The 24,199-nt window shown below is 41.1% G+C and overlaps 1 protein-coding gene across 2 annotated transcripts in view; it reads left to right on the top strand.

Moving 5' to 3' along the window:
* LOC135470442 (E3 ubiquitin-protein ligase MIB1-like) overlaps positions 1-19,271 on the top strand; it is a 75,400-nt gene extending 56,129 nt beyond the window's left edge. For both annotated transcript variants that reach the window (XM_064749393.1, XM_064749395.1), the window contains exons 12-20: positions 8,914-9,046; positions 10,650-10,736; positions 11,746-11,874; positions 12,049-12,230; positions 13,374-13,566; positions 13,938-14,016; positions 14,646-14,732; positions 15,909-16,012; positions 16,408-19,271. In XM_064749393.1, the coding sequence (XP_064605463.1) occupies positions 8,914-9,046; positions 10,650-10,736; positions 11,746-11,874; positions 12,049-12,230; positions 13,374-13,566; positions 13,938-14,016; positions 14,646-14,732; positions 15,909-16,012; positions 16,408-16,548 (1,135 nt within the window). In that variant the 3' untranslated portion in view covers positions 16,549-19,271. The remainder of the gene's footprint in view (positions 1-8,913; positions 9,047-10,649; positions 10,737-11,745; positions 11,875-12,048; positions 12,231-13,373; positions 13,567-13,937; positions 14,017-14,645; positions 14,733-15,908; positions 16,013-16,407) is intronic.
* Positions 19,272-24,199: the final 4,928 nt, after the last annotated feature.

The raw sequence follows: 24,199 nt of genomic DNA, 5'->3' as shown, positions 1-24,199 counted from the left end.
TAGTTAGGGCGATTATCAATTAACTGGTGTGGACAATGAATTCAGCAACTACATGGTACAAACTAGAGAGCAGTACTAGCAACAGCTATATGTAATGTGTGTGCTGGGTGGCACACAGGAAATAGGGGGTGCGCAGTACTGAGAGTGGGACACATAGGATGGGGAGGATATGGCTGGTCCAGCACTGCTACATGTGCACAACTCTCCAACACAAGCTAGACGTATTTAGGCATTAGGCATTCTACATTGTAAACCCCCTAAAGATTTAATCATTAGCTTATAATAAACCCCTGTTTTGAACCATAATCCAACCAGAAGTGACAGACATAAGTTTGTAGTATTAGTATGGCAAGATGGATTTGCCCTTGAGCACAGTTGAATTATGATACATATCATCAGTAGATGTGGTGTACTGATCTGGTGTACTGATGTAGTGTACTGATCTGGTGTACTGATGTAGTGTACTGATCTGGTGTACTGATGTAGTGTGCTGATCTGGTGTACTGATGTAGTGTACTGATCTGGTGTACTGATGTAGTGTACTGATCTGGTGTACTGATGTAGTGTGCTGATCTGGTGTACTGATCTGGTGTACTGATGTAGTGTACTGATCTGGTGTACTGATGTAGTGTGCTGATCTGGTGTACTGATGTAGTGTACTGATCTGGTGTACTGATGTAGTGTGCTGATCTGGTGTACTAATGTAGTGTACTGATCTGGTGTACTGATGTAGTGTACTGATCTGGTGTACTGATGTAGTGTACTGATCTGGTGTACTGATGTAGTGTACTGATCTGGTGTACTGATGTAGTGTACTGATCTGGTGTACTGATGTAGTGTACTGATCTGGTGTACTAATGTGGTGTACTGATCTGGTGTACTGATGTAGTGTGCTGATCTGGTGCACTAATGTAGTGTACTGATCTGGTGTACTGATGTAGTGTGCTGATCTGGTGTACTAATGTGGCGTACTGATCTGGTGCACTAATGTAGTGTACTGATCTGGTGCACTAATGTAGTGTACTGATCTGGTGTACTGATGTAGTGTGCTGATCTGGTGTACTAATGTGGCGTACTGATCTGGTGTACTAATGTGGCGTACTGATCTGGTGCACTAATGTAGTGTACTGATCTGGTGCACTAATGTAGTGTACTGATCTGGTGCACTAATGTGGCGTACTGATCTGGTGCACTAATGTAGTGTACTGATCTGGTGTACTGATGTAGTGTGCTGATCTGGTGCACTAATGTAGTGTACTGATCTGGTGTACTGATGTAGTGTACTGATCTTGTGTACTGATGTAGTGTACTGATCTAGTGTACTGATCTGGTGTACTGATGTAGTGTACTGATCTGGTGTACTGATGTAGTGTACTGATCTGGTGTACTGATGTAGTGTACTGATCTGGTGTACTGATGTAGTGTACTGATCTGGTGTACTGATGTAGTGTGCTGATCTGGTGTACTAATGTGGCGTACTGATCTGGTGCACTGATGTAGTGTACTGATCTGGTGTACTGATGTAGTGTACTGATCTGGTGTACTGATGTAGTGTGCTGATCTGGTGTACTGATGTAGTGTACTGATCTGGTGTACTGATGTAGTGTACTGATCTGGTGTACTGATGTAGTGTACTGATCTGGTGTACTGATGTAGTGTACTGATCTGGTGTACTGATGTAGTGTACTGATCTGGTGTACTGATGTAGTGTGCTGATCTGGTGTACTGATGTAGTGTGCTGATCTGGTGTACTAATGTGGTGTACTGATCTGGTGTACTGATGTAGTGTACTGATCTGGTGTACTGATGTAGTGTGCTGATCTGGTGTACTAATGTGGTGTACTGATCTGGTGTACTGATGTAGTGTACTGATGTAGTGTACTGATCTGGTGTACTGATGTAGTGTACTGATCTGGTGTACTGATGTAGTGTGCTGATCTGGTGTACTGATGTAGTGTGCTGATCTGGTGTACTAATGTGGCGTACTGATCTGGTGCACTAATGTAGTGCACTGATCTGGTGCACTAATGTAGTGCACTGATCTGGTGCACTAATGTAGTGTACTGATCTGGTGTACTGATCGGGTGCACTGATGTGGTGCACTGATCTGGCGCACTAATGTAGTGTACTGATCTGGTGCGCTAATGTATTGAAGTGGTGTGGTGTAGTATCTGGTGCACTAATGTAGTGCACTGATCTGGTGCACTGATGTAGTGTACTGATCTGGTGTACTGATCTGGTGCACTGATGTGGTGCACTGATCTGGTGTACTGATCTGGTGCACTAATGTAGTGCACTGATCTGGTGCACTAATGTAGTGTACAGATCTGGTGTACTGATCTGGTGCACTAATATAATGTACTGATACACTAGTGTTGATGTTTTGTTAATCTTTAACCTTTTCAACCTCTAAAGCACTTTTTTTCTGTGGAATTTATGCATACATGTATGAAAATGACACTAAAAATGGTTTGTGTCACTTAAGCTTTAAACTTCATAAAACTATGCAAATTACTACTGTACACCGCCCCATAGTTCCCTCAGATTGTTTCCAAATATTGGTCACAGAGGTAGTTGAAAAAGTTGAAGAATTGGGGTATGTGTGTGTACTCCTAGCTGTTTGGGACGTCCTTATTCTGTTCCAGTCCTGATCACATGTGCCTTTTGCCTCACATGTCTTCTGTCCCAATCCCCTGGATGATGTCTTTTCTGTTCCAGTCCTGATCACATGTACCTTTTGCCTCACATGTCTTCTGTCCCAATCCCCTGGATGATGTCTTTTCTGTTCCAGTCCTGATCACATGTGCCTTTTGCCTCACATGTCTTCTGTCCCAATCCCCTGGATGATGTCTTTTCTGTTCCAGTCCTGATCACATGTGCCTTTTGCCTCACATGCCTTCTGTCCCAATCCCCTGGATGATGTCTTTTCTGTTCCAGTCCTGATCACATGTGCCTTTTGCCTCACATGTCTTCTGTCCCAATCCCCTGGATGATGTCTTTTCTGTTCCAGTCCTGATCACATGTGCCTTTTGCCTCACATGTCTTCTGTCCCAATCCCCTGGATGATGTCTTTTCTGTTCCAGTCCTGATCACATGTGCCTTTTGCCTCACATGCCTTCTGACCCAATCCCCTGGATGATGTCTTTTCTGTTCCAGTCCTGATCACATGTGCCTTTTGCCTCACATGTCTTCTGTCCCAATCCCCTGGATGATGTCTTTTCTGTTCCAGTCCTGATCACATGTGCCTTTTGCCTCACATGTCTTCTGTCCCAATCCCCTGGATGACGTCTTTTCTGTTCCAGTCCTGATCACATGTGCCTTTTGCCTCACATGCCTTCTGTCCCAATCCCCTGGATGACGTCTTTTCTGTTCCAGTCCTGATCACATGTGCCTTTTGCCTCACATGTCTTCTGTCCCAATCCCCTGGATGACGTCTTTTCTGTTCCAGTCCTGATCACATGTGCCTTTTGCCTCACATGTCTTCTGTCCCAATCCCCTGGATGACGTCTTTTCTGTTCCAGTCCTGATCACATGTGCCTTTTGCCTCACATGTCTTCTGTCCCAATCCCCTGGATGACGTCTTTTCTGTTCCAGTCCTGATCACATGTGCCTTTTGCCTCACATGTCTTCTGTCCCAATCCCCTGGATGATGTCTTTTCTGTTCCAGTCCTGATTACATGTGCCTTTTGCCTTACATGCCTTCTGTCCCAATCCCCTGGATGATGTCTTTTCTGTTCCAGTCCTGATCACATGTGCCTTTTGCCTCACATGCCTTCTGTCCCAATCCCCTGGATGATGTCTTTTCTGTTCCAGTCCTGATCACATGTGCCTTTTGCCTCACATGTCTTCTGTCCCAATCCCCTGGATGATGTCTTTTCTGTTCCAGTCCTGATCACATGTACCTTTTGCCTCACATGTCTTCTGTCCCAATCCCCTGGATGATGTCTTTTCTGTTCCAGTCCTGATCACATGTGCCTTTTGCCTCACATGTCTTCTGTCCCAATCTCCTGAATGATGTCTTTTTTGTTCTAATCCTGATCACATGTGCCTTTTGCCTCACATGCCTTCTGTCCCAATCTCTTTGATGATGTCTTTTCTGTTCCAGTCAAACTTTGAAATCTTGTCCCTTCAAAGCAAAACTTTATTTTAGATGCTGGTTACTTTTTAGACTGTACTGATATGTAAAATTTGCATGAGTAGGGACTTAGGGGGAAAGCTCTGCTAATTACACAAGCAGTTCTTTTCCTGCTGATTTCTGCATTTGTAAATCAATTTTGTGCGATTTCCCCTTTCCAAGTTCTTTTTGTAGCATTTTTATTTGTAAATGAGACGATGCTTAGATTGATTTCATACACCTGACTTTCATATGACTCTAGAGATTAGACTTCACCCTGAGAAAGTTAGTTTGTGTCTTTGTGAATACTTTTCGGTAGCGCATGGTATAATACATGAGGATACTCTGTCCTCATGCTGCAGGTACACCTACACATTGGCAGTTGTCAACATTACACATATATATGTTGAAAAACAATTAGAGATGAATATTTCTAACATAAATCTTTAAAAAAAAATTATGCAGAGATTATTGAATATGCTTTTGATAGTCATACTGATGAGTGATTTATTATTTTGCACTGGGATATAATTTCACGTTAGTTGCCGATGCTGCAGCTTGATAATTGACGATGATAATTGGTGATTATTAATTAGTGTAGTATGAGAGAGTTAATGAGGTGGTGTATGGTCAGGATGAAGGGTCGTGGGTTAATTACTTCATGGATAAACCTTGTTAGATTCAGAGTGTTGCTAACACTGACATTTACTGCATGATTAACTCTGCACATACCAATCTGTGTGTACAACTGTTATGGTCATTTAACCTTTTCACGTAATAGATGAGCAACAGATGAGCAACATTAGTACCTTTCAGTTGTACACGTACATGTCTCACAGAACTGTTCTCATCACTACAAGCAAAACCAGCAGTTGACTTGTCTCAAGTGAGATTTGAGCAAAATCTACAATGTAAGTATTGAACCAGAAAAAAAAGATTAATAAATACATAATTCTGACAGAGGTTGCCAGGTTCTGATTTGTGAGGTACTGTTACATGCATGATAATTTGCACTGAATGTGATCTGGCACACAACGTGGTGAATTGTGCCGGTGAATTGTGCCGGCCGGGACTTATAGCTTCTGGCTTGTATTTTAACACAGTGTCTTGGAAAGGTTACAGCGTACACAACACAGTCTTCACACAGAACCATGAAAATATCAAGCATGGTTAGATTATCAGTGTGACTAAACCAGTCCCTACTGAGATCCAGGTACCTCTGAAACTTGCCAAATGGGCTGGTGTGTAGCCCCTAGATGTGTACATGTGTGCTGGTAGGTGCAGCCTATGTGAATGAAAGCTTTGTCATAGCCTGGTGCATGGCCTAGCTCAGCTAGGGCATGCTGGGTAATGTCACATTGCAGTGGGATGAATGGTCTGTGGAAGGAGGTGAAAAAATTAAACTACTCAACTGAGAAGTTCACATCCTGTCTGTCTGACAGACTGACTTCTTTTAAGGTCTTGTAACCCTTCTCCTTCTAGGGGTATCTTAATAAACAGCTCTTGTAGTAGCTTGTGGAAAACGCAGAAAGCTATCATGTAAGTGAAATATTCATCAGTAAAGTGCAAAGCACAGCAGTGAGAGAAATAAATGAATAAATACCCGACTTGCTGCCTTCATTGTGCTCTTGTACCTGTGAAATGAGAATCTGTTTTTTTTACTCATGAAACTATTGTGACACTCATGTTAATTAATAACATTTTTGTGTGTATACCATTTGATGTGTTGAATGAATACTCAGTAGGGTGTTAGCCGGCTGCAATATTCAATCAGTATCGAGAAGACTTACTGTATACTAACGTAAATTTTTGTAAGTGCGAACCTATTTCAGAGCTTTTAAAAAAGAAGCAGTTGTCAGTTATTGAACATATTTTGCTATTTCCAAAATATGTCCAAAAAGCAGACAAAGTGAACAAGTACATGATTTGTAGCTTTTTTGTCTCTCAGCTGTTGAGGTTGTTATCATCTCGCACCTTGCCCACAACCCAAACACCCCCACCCCCACTGTACCCCATCCCTCACAGACTGGTACAGTCACCTGACACCTCTACTAACCATTAACCCTTACCACACTCCCAGGGCAATTGGGCAAACCTATATTTCTGAGACAAATGGGCAGAGAAGTGACTGACAGTAGAACAAAGAATGGATATATCTACATGTGTATGTACTGCCAGGTCTGGGATGAAACTCTCCAATTCAGAATAGCAACAATGATAGTTTATGAAAACTGAAATGTAGAATATCACCTCTGCTTTGATCGGTGAGGGTTTGTGCTCCAGGGGAGTTGTTACTAGTTTGACTACAGTTGCTATGTCAGGAGATCTGTCAGTTCCTTGAAAGTGATGGACTTTACTCAGGTCTCTGTCAACAGTGGGCTTTGATCAGGCCTCTGTCATCAGTGGACTTTACTCAGGTCTCTGTCAACAGTGGTCTTTACTCAGGTCTCTGTCAACAGTGTGCTTTACTCAGGCCTCTGTCATCAGTGGACTTTACTCAGGTCTCTGTCAACAGTGGTCTTTACTCAGGTCTCTGTCAACAGTGTGCTTTACTCAGGCCTCTGTCATCAGTGGACTTTACTCAGGTCTCTTGTCAACAGTGGGCTTTGCTCAGGCCTCTGTCATCAGTGGACTTTACTCAGGTCTCTGTCAACAGTGGACTTTGCTCAGGTCTCTGTCGACAGTGGGCTTTACTCAGGTCTCTGTCAACAGTGGGCTTTGCTCAGGCCTCTGTCAACAGTGGACTTTACTCAGGTCTCTGCTCAACAGTGCGCTGTACTCAGGTCTCTGTCAACCGTGAGTTTGCTGTGCTCATTAACCTCAATACTGTCATATGTCTGAAATATTAAAGTGCCACTGATATAATTTTTAGAATACTAAAAGAACATTATCTGATGAAAATTGAAACAGAACTTATATACTTTTTTTTGCGTTAAATGGGCTTCGTCTTAATTTGAGTCCCAGTATGCAACTCACAGAGTGAGTGACTTATGACAGCGCGTACATGTAGCTAGGCCTACATAATATGACAACACAAGTTGTATGGTTAGGATGTTAACGAAGTAACTTTCTAATACATTGATGTACGGACTTTAAGGAAGGTTGTTTAGTCTTGTCAGCATGCTTTAAATAAATTTTAACCTAGTGAATAAATAAGCAAAATATAATGAATGTGATATAAAGTGTTGAAAAACTGCCTATATACATGTTATTTTAATAATAAGCATGAACTTTGGAAATTGTGGCTTAGGGAGATATCTTATGGTTATATTAGCATACATGTATATTAGAAAGTGAGATACCTTTTGTGGCATGCAGGCACATGTGACAATCATCAGTGATAGGTTTTGAAACTTAAATTTAAAATCAGATCACTTGTCTTTGAGGAACACATTAAAAGATGAGTCCTGATGCTTGAAGAAATCTGAGCCCTACCCCTCATTCCTCCCCATATCCCTGTCCCCACCCACTGCAGACTATGCCCATTAACAGCCTGATAAGACTTGCACAACCTAGCAGCTTGGCATGTTTAAAAGCTCCTGGTCAACTCCATGATGGATTAGGTCTTACAGATTTATCTCCCTTCTCTGCTGGAGGACAGTCTGATGCCCATGTGGTCTCCATCAGGGTAAAAGCTGAGGGTTGATCCTCAGACCTTATCCCTGGCCTAGAAGGTGATTAGCCTGTACTGAAGAGACAGGGTGTGATCAGTGATGTAATTGTGGCTGTGGTCAGAGCCCTAAGCTGTGTGTTTATCACCATTACAGATGTGTAGGGGGCAGAGATAGCCCCTCTCCCCTTACACATTAGAGGACACTAACACTTGACAGTTGTCATTAGGTAGCCAGTCTAGTCTCAAGTTACAGACAGGAAACTTGTGATTTCCAGGTTTTATCTCCAAAGACATATGGCAGGTTAAGGTCTAAACCTGTACTGCTGGTTTACAAAGTGTGCTATGCATCTTCTAAGCCCATTTTCTGTCCCAATGGACTAACTTGAAGCTCATGTATGGTATAAAGTTGGAAATGTAAGCAGAATACCTATGTGATGTAAGATAATAAACCTGTCAAATCCCATGTGATGGGATTGAAGTCAATTGTTACCAATAAAATGAAGAAAATGAAGTAATCTGCTTTATTCACTTCGATGATTTCAGACAGCCATTGTTAGCGGTTCGGGAAAATTATAGAAAGTGGTATTACATGCTCCAAAATGTAAGCGAAAAAAATATTGAAGGAAGGAATTTCAGACATTTCCTGTTGAATTCCTGAAAAAGTTATTTCAACGTTCTGCAATTGTACGTGCATATAAAAGTACCTGTGTTTATTGTTAAATAATGGAGTTTTACAGATATACAGTTTTGGCAATGAATTGATAAAATAATGGAGTTTTATAGATATACAGTTTTGGCAATGAATTGTTTAATGGTATATTGATATATCATAATTATGAAATAACATAATTCTAATGCTACACAGAGCAAAAGCAAACTGTTTTAGTTAAACATGGGAAGCAACTCACAATACAGTAGTGTTATGTTTAGCTAACGTGATTATCTCCCTTTTGAGAATGTTTAGTAGTAAAAGTAATGTGTCAATAAAACACTTAAGATCATCTTGTGACAAACCAGTATTTTATATGTGAATTTGATGCTTTATAGGGTTCCCTCTTTTATTTTTATCAGGAATGGGAGATTCAGGTGTGACATGTCTAACATTAAAGAAAAAAAGACTATTTTTGCTTTTGTACAGATTTTTACCTTTTTGTTTTCTCTATGTGTTCATGCTGTGTATTTGCAGTGCTATGCGAATCCTGCTGGCCAAACTGCCACGCCCATGGATTGTGGATGAGAAGAAAGATGATGGTTACACCGCCCTACACCTGGCCGCCTTGAACAACCATGTGGAAGTGGCAGAACTGTTAGTTCATCAGGTATGTGCAATACACACTGGCCACTCTGAACAACCATGTGGAAGTGGCGGAACTGTAGTTTATGAGGTAGATGCAATACACACTGGCCACTCTGAGCAACTGTTAGTTCATCAAGTATGTACAATGCACACTAGCCACTGCAAAGCTAGCCACGAACAACCATGCAGACTGGATGTTTGATAGTTCATTGCCCTGCTCTCAATGTTCTTGAGGCTGTGGAGACAATAAGCAGTCACAACACACTCATCACCCTTTGTACAGTAGACGACAAACACATCACCCTTTGTACAGTAGACGACACACTCATCACCCTTTGTACAGTCGACGACACACTCATCACCCTTTGTACGGTAGACGACACACACATCACCCTTTGTACAGTAGACTACACACACATCACCCTTTGTACAGTAGACGACGAACACATCCCCGTTTGTACAGTAGACGACACACACTCATCACCCTTTGTACAGTCGACGACACACTCATCACCCTTTGTACAGTAGACAACACTCATCACCCTTTGTACATTGGACGACAGACACATCACCCTTTGTACATTGGACGACAGACACATCACCCTTTGTACAGTAGACGACACACACTTATCACCATTTGTACAGTAGATGACACACACATCACCCTTTTTATAGTAGACGACACACTCATCACCCTTTGTACAGTCGACGACACACTTATCACCCTTTGTATGGTAGACGACACACTCATCACCCTTTGTATGGTAGACGACACACACATCACCCTTTGTATGGTAGACAACACACACTCATCACCCTTTGTACAGTAGACGACACACATCAGCCTTTGTACAGTAGACAACACACACTTATACCATTTGTACAGTAGACGAAACACTCATCACCGTTTTTACAGTAGACGACACACTCATCACCCTTTGTACAGTAGACGACACACTCATCACCCTTTGTACAGTCGACGACGCACTTATCACCCTTTGTATGGTAGACGACACACTCATCACCCTTTGTATGGTAGACGACACACACATCACCCTTTGTACAGTAGACAACACACACTTATCACCCTTTGTATGGTAGACGACACACACATCAGCCTTTGTATGGTAGACGACACACTCATCACCGTTTTTACAGTAGACGACACACTCATCACCCATTTTACACTAGACAACGCACAAATCACCCTTTGTACAGCAGACACACAAATCAGATTTGTAAAAGATCGATTGAATAGTAGCTGGTTGATTATTTAATCAGTGTATGCACCTGTACTTAGCCGTTCAGGTACAGGTAGCCAGTGTGAGGTAATTGGTAACACAGAAAATAATTAGTAACTGATAACATAAAACATAATTGGTCAAACATAACATAGTTGGTAATTGGTAACAGAACATAATTGGTAATTGGTAATGCAGAACATAATTGGTAACAGAACATAATTAGTAACTGATAACACAAAACATAATTGGTCAAACATAACATAATTGGTAATTGGTAACACAGAACATAATTGGTAACTGGTAACGCAGAACATAATTAGTAAAACATGATTACAGGCACATAATGTGTAACACAGAACACATTTGTGTTTTATTTTGCAGGGCAAGGCTAATCTTGATGTTCAGAATGTGAATCAGCAGTCAGCCCTTCATCTAGCTGTGGAAAGACAGCATACACAAATTGTCAGGGTAAGTCCATGATCCAGGTGGTCACTCTAACAGAAGCATGATTACAGGCACAAGGTACAAATGACTTGTCATTGTAAGTCCATGATCCAGGTGGTCACTCTAACGGAAGCATGATTACAGGCACAAGATACGCATAACTTGTCATTGTAAGTCCATGCTCCAGGTGGGCACTGTAACAGAAGCATGATTACAGGCACAAGATACACATGACTTGTCATTGTAATTCCATGCTCCAGGTGGGTCACTGTAACAGAAGCATGATTACAGGCACAAGATACACATGACTTGTCATTGTAATTCCATGCTCCAGGTGGTCACTGTAACAGAAGCATGATTACAGGCACAAGATACACATGACTTGTCATTGTAAGTCCATGCTCCAGGTGGTCACTGTAACAGAAGCATGATTACAGGCACAAGATACACATGACTTGTCATTGTAAGTCCATGCTCCAGGTGGTCACTGTAACATATTACATGATTATACCGGTAGATGCACAGCATAAGATTACTGGTTTTAGTAATTCGGCGATAAAGTTGATGTCATTAAAAATGTGAAATATATGCAGTGTATTCAACCTAAAATTTAGTCTGTGACCAAGGCGTTAAGGTATGATTCTGGGTGTGATGATCTTAGGAAGGGGTTTTCAGGTTTGTTTTGAGCATGATACATTTCAGCACAAACTAAGCAGTGTGCATGCAGATGTTTAGTGTTAACATTGGATCAATCCTTAGTTTGAGGTCATTTACTGTAATACATGTAGATGTTTAGTGTTAACATTGGATCAATCCTTAATCTGAGGTCATTTACTGTAATACATGTAGATGTTTAGTGTCAACATTGGATCAGTCCTTAGTTTGAGGTCATTTACTGTAATACATGTAGATGTTTAGTGTTGATTATATTGGTAGATGTGAGTGTTAGCACAGGAACAAGCTCTCAGTGGTTTGGTGGCCTTGTTAATGATTTAACTGTTTTATTAATGGCTGGTCTGTTTTCTGTGGTCAGTTGCTGGTGCGTGAGGGTTGTAACCTGAATGTGGCAGATAAGGACGGAGACACGCCCCTCCACGAGGCCCTGCGACATCACACCCTGTCACAACTACGACAGCTCCAAGACATGCAGGATGTCGGCAAGGTGAGAACAGTCTCTAGATTTCAAGAATCTGGTTACAAAACAACATTCATACCTGTCATGGTTACGTGACATGAATCTTTGGAGTAGTATTATGAAGATGGTAAATTGAAATAGTACATAAAATAACACAAATACTGATAATAGTTTCAAATTTCCGCCTGATTTCGTTCACAGCTATTGATGGGGCTTGGCACACCAGGAGCAGACAAAAAGTCTAGCGCTTCCATTGCTTGCTTCCTGGCTGCCAATGGAGCAGATCTGAACCTGAAGAATAAGAAGGGCCAGTCACCATTAGACCTCTGTCCTGACCCCAATCTTTGTAAGGCCCTGGCGAAGTGCCACAAGGAGAGAAACAGGTGAGACGGGTTTAGTATCGGGTCAAATACAGCTCTTGTCATCTTGTTTTCATGGCAGTTTTCCTTATAATTTTACCTAGACTATTGTGTTTCTACAGGGAAAAGTGGTTGCTAGGGCTAAGAGCTTAATTTGTGCAGTAATAACAAAATTGTAATACAAATTAAGTTCATTTGCAAACTTCAGGACTAAAATTTTTGCAATAAAATAAATTTCATGTAGGAATTTTCAAAAGTGGGCTGTTGACACTGCTCCCAATAAGTGATGAGTCCTGTAATCATGTACTGCGACTGTCAGCCCTTGACCAGGGAAGGTCGGCTCTTGGCCAGGGAAGGTTGGCTCTTGGCCGGTGAGGTCGGCTCTTGGCCAGGGAAGGTCGGCTCTTGGCCGGTGAGGTCGGCCCTTGACGAGGGAAGGTCGGCTCTTGGCCAGGGAAGGTCGGCTCTTGGCTGGTGAGGTCAGCCCTTGACCAGGGAAGGTCGGCTCTTGGCCGGTGAGGTCGGCCCTTAGCCAGGGAAGGTCGGCTCTTGACCAGGGAAGGTTGGCTCTTGACTGGTGAGATAGGCCCTTGACCAGGGAAGGTCGGCTCTTGACCGGTGAAGTCGGCCCTTGACCAGGGAAGGTCGGCCCTTTGACCAGTTAAGGTTGGCCGCTGACCAGTGAGGTCGGCCCTTGACCTGTGAGGGTCAGCCCTTGACCTTTGAGGTCGGCCCCTGGCCATTGGAGGTCGGCCCTTGACCAGCAAGGTTGGCCCTTGACCAGTGAGGTTGGCTCGTGACCAGTGAGGTTAAGTGGTTGAATCTAGCTCTTGCTGTTTTCACTTTATCAGGAGGTTTGTAAAATACCTGGGTAATGTTTATAGTTTATTCCGGGCACTGCAATTCCGCTTACCAATAGTTTTCCGCTTCCCATAAAAGCAAAATATTCCGGAGCACGGCATTCAAGACCAATCAATTAAAGAAATGTAATCAATCGTTTACTTCCATTGTGCCTATGACATATTCAATAACCTATAACAGTGCAGGCATGTTTGTGTCTACCTATAAAATGGACCCCTACCTTATGGATGAAATAAGCTTGAGATAAAAGACAAACTACCAGAGTTCTCTCCAGCTGTGCAGGCCTGATGGTGTGTGTTGTTTCAGCGCTGGCGTGATGGCCCCGAACGCAGCTCACATCCGTAACGATCAGGAGTCACTGGAGGAGTGTATGGTGTGTTCTGACCTGAAAAGGGACACACTGTTCGGGCCCTGCACCCACATCGCCACCTGCTCGCTGTGCTCCCCACGAGTCAAGAAATGTCTGATCTGTAAGGAACATGTGCAGTCCAGGACAAAGGTATGCTCACAAAAATAAACCTCTGTTAAAACAATTATACATCTGCTTAAAGTCATTAAAATGGTAAAAATTTAATTGAAATGACTTAAAATGTGATTAAAATGGGAATTCAAATAATTCTTAATTTCATCAAATATTTAAATATTTTAATGGACGATTAAAACTAGTTTGAAATAATTGCACGCAGATTAAAAGGAGAAAAATAATAAAAAGAACAATTTCAAAATCAGAGATTCATGGGAAAACTTTGAGTGACTAATGGCCTTTCCTTTAAGGTTATTATGTGTCATTTGTTGGGGGTGGGGGGGGGGGAGTGTGTGTGGGGGGGGGGCGTTTGTGGTGTGACTATAGTAAACTTTGGACTTTTTCAGATTGAGGAGTGTGTTGTTTGTTCTGATAAGAGGGCGTCTATTCTCTTCAAGCCCTGTGGTCACATGTGTGCTTGTGATGGTGAGTAATGGATTGGTGATCAAGTCATGTGGAACATGGTTTAATCCGTATTTGTCTGCGGGTATATACTCGTATATTCCTGAGAAATTGTCCCATTTAGTTCATAGAAGTATTTATCACCGGAAACTTCACCGGTTAACGTTGTTGTTGTAAATTGGAAAACTGACTTGTTGATTATAAACACATGGTCTTGTTGATTATAAACACATGGTCTTGTTGATTATAAACACATTGTCTTCTTGATTATAAACACATGGTCTTGTTGATTATAAACACATTGTCATCTTGATTATAAACACCTTGGCTTGTGAACATTAGGCCTGTGTTGCGGCCACTTCCTGGTTTCCTCCCGCGATAGTGCTGGCGGCAGTCACTTAAGTGAAATATTCTTGAGTACGATGTAAAACCACCGCTCAAATAAATAATATTTCCTATGTCCGATTTGTCTTACATTCTTGTAAGGTACAAAATGTCCAAATTTTATAGTTAAACAGATTAATACTGGAAATTTGATTAAAAATGTGTGTACATTACATGTCAATGGACATATGACATGTAGCATCATTTTGGCTGTAACCTTTCAGACAAATAAGCAAACATAAGTCCATGTGTTGGTTGTTTGTTCCCAGGTTGTGCAGCGCTGATGAAGAAGTGTGTGCAGTGTCGCTCCAGTATAGAGAAAATTGTGCCCTTCATCGTGTGCTGTGGCGGGAGTCGTAAGTGGCACATAATTAAACACTTATCAAATGTGCTATTGTGTACAGCGTCAACAAAATAATCGGAAGTGGAAAGGTCCTCCAGCAACCTGCAGATGGTCGTGGGTTGCCCGGTTTCCTGCAACTGTAATGCATTGCTGCTGTTGTATAAGTGAAATATTCCTGAGTATGGGGTAAACACCGATCAAAAAAATAAATAAATAAATAAACCAAATAAATAATTGATACAGAGCCTACAGGTCTCAGAATATCAATTGTGCTAGTATCCAGTGATAGGGAAATTATACATCTGATTTTAACAAAAAATTGTCATTGACATCCAGGGTTCAAATTTAGGAAACAAACTTACATGCACATTGTGTTTTGAAACCAAATCCACATAAAATTTTTTACATACACTAATTTTACAAATTTCAAATAAGGAAAGAATGAAACCAATTTAAACATTGTCTGCCTTTACTTTCCTGAGGAGGATGATCCAAAATTTGATGATTAACCTTCCTGGAGGTAAAACTTAAAATTCACTTGAATCAGTATGGTTTCTGCTATGGTGACCCTCAGTACAAATCTTTGAATATTCATCTTGATTTACAGTTCAGTTATTGCATTGTTTGTGGCATTAGCATCTGCTCCTGAAACAGATAGCAGACCTCTATTCCCTTCTCACCCCTAACTGGACATCGTCATCCTTTCAGAAGACTGGACAACAATGTTAAGAGATTTTTCAAATTCAGTCTAAAGCAGGCCTTGGTTGCAGTAAAGTCAGCACACTCTCATTGGTTTTCTATGTTGACATGTCCCCAGTGTACAGTGTGGGGCATTGCTTTCTCAGATCGTCAGGCCTGTGACCAAATACAGAATTTCACTTGCAGCTCTCACTGTTCCCAGCTGTGACCTGGAGTCAAGAGGTTTGTTAGGTACCTGGCGAAAGTCGATGGTTTCCTCCAGGCGCTCTAGTTTCCTTTGGGTGCTCTGGTTTTTTCCTAGACCTCTGGTTTCCTTGGGTTTCCTCCAAGCGATCTGGTTTCCTACAGACGCTCTGGTTTCCTTCATCTATAAATGCGTCAGGAGTAATATAGATTAAAATTCTTCAACGGCTTTCGAACACCAATTAATCAGTCAATCAATCCACCTTATGTAAACACCATCAAATGTCACTATTTTCCATATTTCCAGCTCCCCCGATGCCTCAGCCAGCGGGATTCATGAATAATGGGTCGAGGGACATGACTCGAGACATCCAGAAGTTACAACAACAACTGCAAGACATCAAAGACCAGGTACATGCCCTCTCCTCGTGAAACACTTGTTGATCGCTCCATTAGTTACAATACTGATAGCCGTGTGGGACCACTAATGGTTCAGTACTCATAGTGAAATGTCCCAGGAGAGACCATGGAATTCTTTTGTTAGACATCCAACATGGCAGCTGGTGCAAGCCCTCTTTTATTTGTGATTATCTTTTTGTGTGTTGCATTTTGACATACTATTGGATTTTTACAATGCAGTTTGGGTACACTGTTAATGTTTTGTGTATCCATCTATATTTCTGGTTTGCTTTATTAAGAAAAAGCAGATTGTCAAAGTTGTCTGATCTGTGCTGTTCAGATGACGATCTCCGAGCAGGTAATGTCTGAATTGTGCATACCCATATGTTTACGTTTCCCTGTTGTAGACATGTTGCCCGGTGTGCATGGACCGCCTGAAGAACATGATCTTCCTGTGTGGACACGGAACCTGTCAGATGTGTGGGGACAGGATGACCGAGTGCCCGATATGTCGTAAGTCAGTAGAGAAGCGAATCCTCCTTTATTAGACAGCCCCGAGGGACAGGAAAGAGGACAGGGAAGCTCCATGATGTGTGTCACCATTGCTGATATATCATCACACTCATGATCCTGGACAAATGGCCAAGAAGGCTGATGTGTACATGGATCACTGCTTTATCAGTTCTGTGTGACAGTTGTCATGTCAGGCGGCCTTGTGGTGTTATAATCTTGACCTTTATTGTCATTTCTCAAGTTAAAAGAAAATCAATTTGTGACTGTGGCCCCTGTTATGTTTTTTGTGGTGGCACTGTCTTGATACAGAAAGCCAGTCTGTATGTTGATGGTTGAGTTTTCATGTTACACATCCTTTGAAAAAGAATGAACAAAATGTGTATAAACTTTATTTTAGTAGCTTCAGACATGCACTGGAAAAGATGACTGTCACATCAATACATTGAGCTCCAGTGGTGATAAATGTGAGGTTAAATCAGTAATGGCACTCATCATTTTTGATTTTTTTGTTGAGTTGAAGACTGGGACTGTTATATGATGTGCTATTTTCTACACATACTGAAGTGTAAGGTGCTTGTGATGCTGTAGTTGTCTCCCTTGTTCCAGTCAAAGGAGTCTCTTTTGTGTATAATTTTTGCACAGAAAAATTACAATGTTTCTGTGAAACGATTTGAGTTGTTCTTGGGCTTAACATTGTATGACCTTAATTGTAATATTTATGCCCTAAAGACAAGTTATGCTGTTTTGGATTTTATTTGAATGGCATACAAGCTGCTTTGAGGTGCATGTAGGTAGACTAATGGTTCCACCACAACTTTCACATAATCACATTCAGCACCTCTGCTTTTATGGAGTTTTTGAGTTTTAAGTTAAGTTATTTGGGCCAGTGAGTGACTCACTTTATCTTTGTTTTTGTGTAAAAAATCTCTTTCTTCACATCTTCAGATTTACCCCTTAATTGTTTTAATTATAAGTTTGTACTAGTAAATTTTCCAATTGTGGCTACATGTGGGTATTTATAGTTTGAGCATGTCAAATTGTTTAAAAAGAGAATTTTGTTGTATTTGCTATAGAGATATTTCATTGGTGAGCATGTCTTCATAACCTGACCTATTTTGAACTTTTGTAATAGTTTTAATAAAGTTGTGCTCTTTTGAAATCTCGAATATATGTTTTGAGGCCAAACAACTATATTCATATAATTATCAATAAATAGACTATGTGATCATGTGCCAGTAATTGTCAGAAACTTTCAGAATGTTGATGACCTGTACATACATGTATGTCAAAGGTTAAAGGTGATAGGACAGCTTGAGCTGTTAAAACATCATTTGAGGACATTTTTTTTGTCACCCAACAGGTGATGCAAATTAAGGCTGTAACTTGTTTTTCATAACTGCTCCAGCATGGAATAATCTTGTGTATGCCTTGATTCCACTGTTATTTGTCTTCAATTTATTCTGTCATATTCTGTCCAAACCATTTTGTGCATGTAGATGAAATGTTTATCGCAAAAATGGAGGAATAACACTCTTTTTCTTTTGGAATTAAAGATGTCATTTGAAATGATAGCGATAGTTAACCAACCCTCGTCACGCTGTGCTATATCTGATTGATTCTTGTGTTGACGTGCTCACTGTCCTATATGTCTGATTGATTCTTGTGTTGACGTGCTCACTGTCCTATATGCCTGATTGATTCTTGTGTTGACGTGCTCACTGTCCTATCTGTCTGAGTGATTCTTGTGTTGACGTGCTCACTGTCCTATCTGTCTGAGTGATTCTTGTGTTGACGTGCTCACTGTCCTATCTGTCTGATTGATTCTCGTGTTGACGTGCTCACTGTCCTATCTGTCTGATTGATTCTTGTGTTGACGTGCTCACTGTCCTATATCTGTCTGATTGATTCTTGTGTTGACGTGCTCACTGTCCTATATGTCTGATTGATTCTCGTGTTGACGTGCTCACTGTCCTATATCTGTCTGATTGATTCTTGTGTTGACGTGCTCACTGTCCTATCTGTCTGAGTGATTCTTGTGTTGACGTGCTCACTGTCCTATCTGTCTGAGTGATTCTTGTGTTGACGTGCTCTCTGTCCTATATCTGTCTGATTGATTCTTGTGTTGACGTGCTCACTGTCCTATATCTGTCTGATTGATACTTGTGTTGACGTGCTCACTGTCCTATATGTCTGATTGATTCTTGTGTTGACGTGCTCACTGTCCTATATGTCTGATTGATTCTTGTGTTGACGTGCTCACTGTCCTATCTGTCTGATTGATTCTTGTGTTGACGTGCTCACTGTCCTATATGTCTGATTGATCCTTGTGTTGACATGTTCACTTCTGGGGAAGTAGAAACTGACATTGTGTATGATTTAGCCACAGTGGACCAACATAAGAGGTTTCATGATGTACAGATCGATGGAGCAGTGTATACTGCTGAAATTATCACATGCACAAGTCTGGAAGAAGATTTCACAAAGGCCATATATGACATAGATAGTATTATGGAATAGAAAAGTGAAAAAAAACCCCACAACAATGTGTGTAACGGCTTACTGAATCTACGTGCTGATGTTGTGATGGATTCTGATCATATTGTGGCCATTTCCTACAGACCATCAGAGACTTGAGACTCATAGCACACCATGAAGTTCACATCAGTGCAAAACTAACAGGAAAAAAATGCTGTATTTCTAAAATGGGTGGCACTCTGTTTCCGAACTTGTTTTTCTTTGTCAGTACAGTACACATCTATTGATTCTTGAATCGATTTTAAGGATGACCTGTAGTCCTTCGGGGTAAACATTGGCAGGTAGGCTTAGGTGTTTCAGCACTGAATCACAGCCTACAAACATTGGCAGGTAGGCTTAGGCGTTTCAGCACTGAATCACAGCCTACAAACACTGGCAGTTAGGCTTAGGCGTTTCAGCACTGAATCACAGCCCTACAAACATTGGCAGGTAGGCTTAGGTGTTTCAGCACTGAATCACAGCCCTACAAACATTGGCAGGTAGGCTTAGGCGTTTCAGCACTGAATCACAGCCCTACAAACACTGGCAGGTAGGCTTAGGCGTTTCAGCACTGAATCACAGCCCTACAAACATTGGCAGGTAGGCTTAGGCGATTCAGCACTGAACCACAGCCCTACAAACATTGGCAGGTAGGCTTAGGCGTTTCAGCACTGAGTCACAGCCCTACAAACATTGGCAGGTAGGCTTAGGCGTTTCAGCACTGAATCACAGCCCTACAAACATTGGCAGGTAGGCTTAGGTGCTTCAGCACTTAATCCCCGCCCTACAAACATTGGCAGGTAGGCTTAGGTGCTTCAGCACTTAATCCCCGCCCTACAGAGCTACACTTAGTTATGCAGTGTACTAGTACATTGTTGTATTACATACTCTGGCTCATAGGTCAAAATGTTGAGTGAATATTTTGTTTCATCTTCAGTGCAATGTAGTTTCCTTATACCTTTACTCTAGGCTCTGACTGATGGTAAACACAGACACCATTCACATTTGATTATTGATTCACATTGTTACTCTTGTTTCATGTTTTGTAATCTTTGAGTTAATTCCATCTTAGCTTAAACTCCTTTGATCTAACATTCTCATTTAATCTGGCACAATAACAGTTCTTTACAGATCCGATTAACACAAGAGGCTCTTCCTCGAGAAAGAACTACTAGATGATGAGAAATAATGCTTAAGTAGTATATTCTGAAATGAGGCTTTTTGGAATTACCAGTATATATTTTAGTGCGTTAGTTTGCACAACTCAGGAGTCAATGTCTGCGCTGATGTATTGGTACAATTTTGACTGGTTTATTAATATATAAAGATGTGTGTAACAGATTAACTCATTGTACATTTTCTCTGTATATTTATCATATGCACATTTATATCTTTTAGAACAAACCAAGATGTGGTGTAGGTTTTTACCTGGTTTAGGCTTTTACCTGGTTTAGGCTGTTACCTGGTGTAGGCTTTTAACTGGTTTAGGCTGATACCTGGTTTAGGCTTTTACCTGGTTTAGGCTGTTACCTGGTGTAGGCTTTTAACTGGTTTAGGCTGATACCTGGTTTATGCTTTTACCTGGTTTAGGCCTTTACCTGGTTTAGGCTGTTACCTGGTGTAGGCTTTTACCTGGTTTAGGCTGTTACCTGGTGTAGGCTTTTACCTGGTTTAGGCTGTAACATGGTGTAGGCTTTTACCTGGTTTAGGCTGTAACCTGGTGTAGGCTTTTACCTGGTTTAGGCTGTGACCTGGTGTAGGCTTTTACCTGGTTTAGGCTGTAACCTGGTGTAGGCTGTAACCTGGTGTAGGCTTTTACCTGGTTTAGGCTGTAACCTGGTGTAGTAGGTTGTAACCTGGTGTAGGCTTTTACCTGGAATGGGCTGTTATCTGGTTACTCCGGTCTACGATAATGTCATGTTAATACCACATGTTGATTATATTATGATGTGGATGCACTTTGTGAATAAATAAATGTTAAAATTTAGCATAAGATCCAGTACTTTGTGTAAATTCTGTTTGTTTGTTTGTTCCCATAAATACATGTACATTGACATTTATTGCATGTTTTCTGTGTTTTGTACGACACTAGCATGGCATGATTCTTTGTCTTGTCGCATCACATCATGTTTACAGAGAAGGTCTATTTTTGTTTTCTTTTTTCTCTGGAAAATATCTGATGATAAACTTGGCAGAGATTGAATACAATACGCTGTAAAAATCTAGCAGTTGTCTCCAAGTTGAGGTGATGGTCGTGTTACATACCATGTAAGATGGGAGCTATCTTGTTCAGTAGTGAGTTTCTGTCTGCAATTTTTATTCTGAAAAACTTTTTGTGTTCATGCATGGAACTTTTGAAGTATGGTGGGGTGGGATGGGGTGGAGTGCAATTCTTTCCATAGACATAGATTTTTTCCAGCTATCTCCTGTGCAGTCAGACTTTTCCATGACTGTGTGAGAACTTGTGTGAGAACTTCTTGGCATGTTAATGATCTTTTGAAATATACATGTGGAGGAAACACTTCATTCGTTTGCATGACATTCTCCTATTATATGCTTTGTAAAGATTTCATATGCATGTCAAATTGAACTGGAGATCATGTGGATTGTTCCTATACTCCAGTACTTGTGTAACAACTGATTAACTTCGCTCGCTTTTCCTCATAGAACGATAGCATTTAGCACTGATATCGACAATATTTTTACTGGAACTGTTCACTTTGAGCGCATGAACGTAACCATTAACGAAAAAATTATACCCCCTCTCTTTTGCACGCTTGGTTAAAACGTTGGCATCGCCAAAATAATCGGTAGAAATTTCCTGAGGCAGCAAGTTGAAATTTGAACCGGCCGCCATGTTTACATTTTATGTCCGACCTTGGGCGTTGCTATGGCGTCGGCAAGGGAGGCGTGGCCTACGCGGCGAAAATGGATCGGTGTATTGTACTAGACAACATCATGCTTAGTCAAGTCCAGTTGGATGGGGAATGAAGCCTTTAATCCAGATACATGTATTTTGCTTGAAGAGAGTATTAAAGAATTTTTTTTGTTTTTTTTATGCAATGAATGGAATCCTGTGAAATATGGCAAGGGAATGACTTCGTGAGACAGGTGTCTGATTTGTTGGAATTTGAGAGCTTGTGTGTATTCAAGACTTGTACAGATTGAGTTACGCTGATACTTACATTGATTGTATTTACGTAATAAGGCGCTTCTTATCCACAGTTAGGTTGGTCACAAATCATGTTCCCTACTGGCTTCAACAAGGTCCACGTGTACACTGCATGTGCCATGGAGTATTTATAAGTTTGCATATAGATGGTTATGAAGATGATGTATGGTTGAAGTCTGTACGATGACAAACCAATGTCAATAAAGGATTAGAACCTATGAACAGAATGTGTTTAGAGCTTTTCTTGATGTTCTGATCAAAACTTGACTGTTTCCAAACCATTGCCCATGACACATTTTGGCTTTTGTTTACATTGAATGTGGCCTGAACAAGCAGCCTACTGTTTGTGTAACCGCCTGTGTGATTGGCTAAATTATTAAAATTGTTACAGCCAAGTTCTCTTTGGCCACTTTGGATGTAACATTGCCATACACTTTAGTTTTGTCATCAGAGGCCCGTTTAACGAAGCAGTTGCAAACTGCGCCTGGCACAATTTCCATGACAACATACGGTAAAGAGATTCGTCACCATGATAAATGCATTGGAGGCAGCGTTGTGACAGCATTGTAGAACCGAACCCATGAACAGTCCTTGCAGCAGGCTGGTCACAATGATTTATCTTTGTTGTGCTGCCCGACTGGAACACGGTGTCGCTCACACGCTGAAAATGGGGCATTCCATTCAGTGAGAGTTGTCTTAATCTAGGTTGGCCAGTGCTTCACCTGTCCCTGGCCAAGCAAGTATCAAGAATGCCTATTTCTAAGTCTTAGATAGGTGGCGGTCTCCGTATTGATTTGCGATAAACTATGCTACAGAGGCTGGTTATCTGTTAAACCTGATGTACTATTATTAACATGACAGGCTATCATTTACCAGTCTACCAGTAACCTGCTCTGCCCGGTTTCCTCTCACCACAATGCTAGCCGCTGTCGTATAAGTGAAATATTTTTTAGTACTGCATAAAACACCAAGCAAATATCATTTACCTTATTTACATGTCGGCTAACTGTTGAAAAATAAGAAACTTCACATTGAAAAGAGGTTTTTCAAATTACATGAAGCCTTTGTCCCTGATCGCTTGAAAACGAGGATGTATGGAACTTCACCGAACCAAACTCCTTACAGCACACGTGCCACTCTGCACGCTCACTTTATATCACTGCCCCACTAGATAAGCGTGACCTTTGGAGCCTGTGCAATGCAAGTCCGCTCGTTTAAGTTTAGCCTCACCACATAAGCCCTCACACAGGACTATATAATCAGAATTCAGCAATACAGTTGTTTTCTTTGTTGGTCACAATCATGTGGTTAGGAAATTAGAGAATGCATGTTTATAAAGTATTACTAAAAATTGTAAAGGTTGAGACAGTTTTTGTGTTTTCTGATATCACTTCCTGCCTCATCACTCTGACCCCAGTGACCTTTGTGTTCAAGATTTCTGTACAAATTTAGCAAACACAGAGAGCAGCGCATGTGCTGTGTGTGATTACCAACTTCTGGTCTGTATCAAACATAATTTACCATACCTTATCAATAATTTCTTATTTGATTGGTGTTTTACGCCATACTCAAGAATACTTCACTTATACGATGGCGGCCAGCATTATGGTGGAAGGAAACTGGGCAGAGTCCGGGGGAAACCCACAACCATCTGCAGGTTGCTCCCACGTACCTCAACAATTTTGGATGCATTTTCAGAAACTATAAACCATGATGCATTGCAGGGGCTGTTCTAGGTTAAAGGATACATGAAAAGGAACTATAACACAAAGATTGTTTCTATGCCAAATGAAGAAAATTATGCTGAGTTTTTCTTAAAAAAAATATTCATTTTGGGGGTATTTTTATACCTGTTAATTAGCCCTCTGTATTATGCATATTTTCCGTCAACAGTTGCATTTTCGCAGAAATTATGAAATTATCATTCATCTCGCTTGAAACTCGGTCAACACTCTCGAAGTGCTCCGAGCCCAGTGAACGGTGTTGCTACAGTGTGGGCA

The sequence above is a fragment of the Liolophura sinensis genome, chromosome 7 (assembly GCF_032854445.1).
Source record: "Liolophura sinensis isolate JHLJ2023 chromosome 7, CUHK_Ljap_v2, whole genome shotgun sequence".
NCBI lineage: Eukaryota > Metazoa > Mollusca > Polyplacophora > Chitonida > Chitonidae > Liolophura > Liolophura sinensis.
This window is presented reverse-complemented; position numbering and strand designations above follow the sequence as displayed.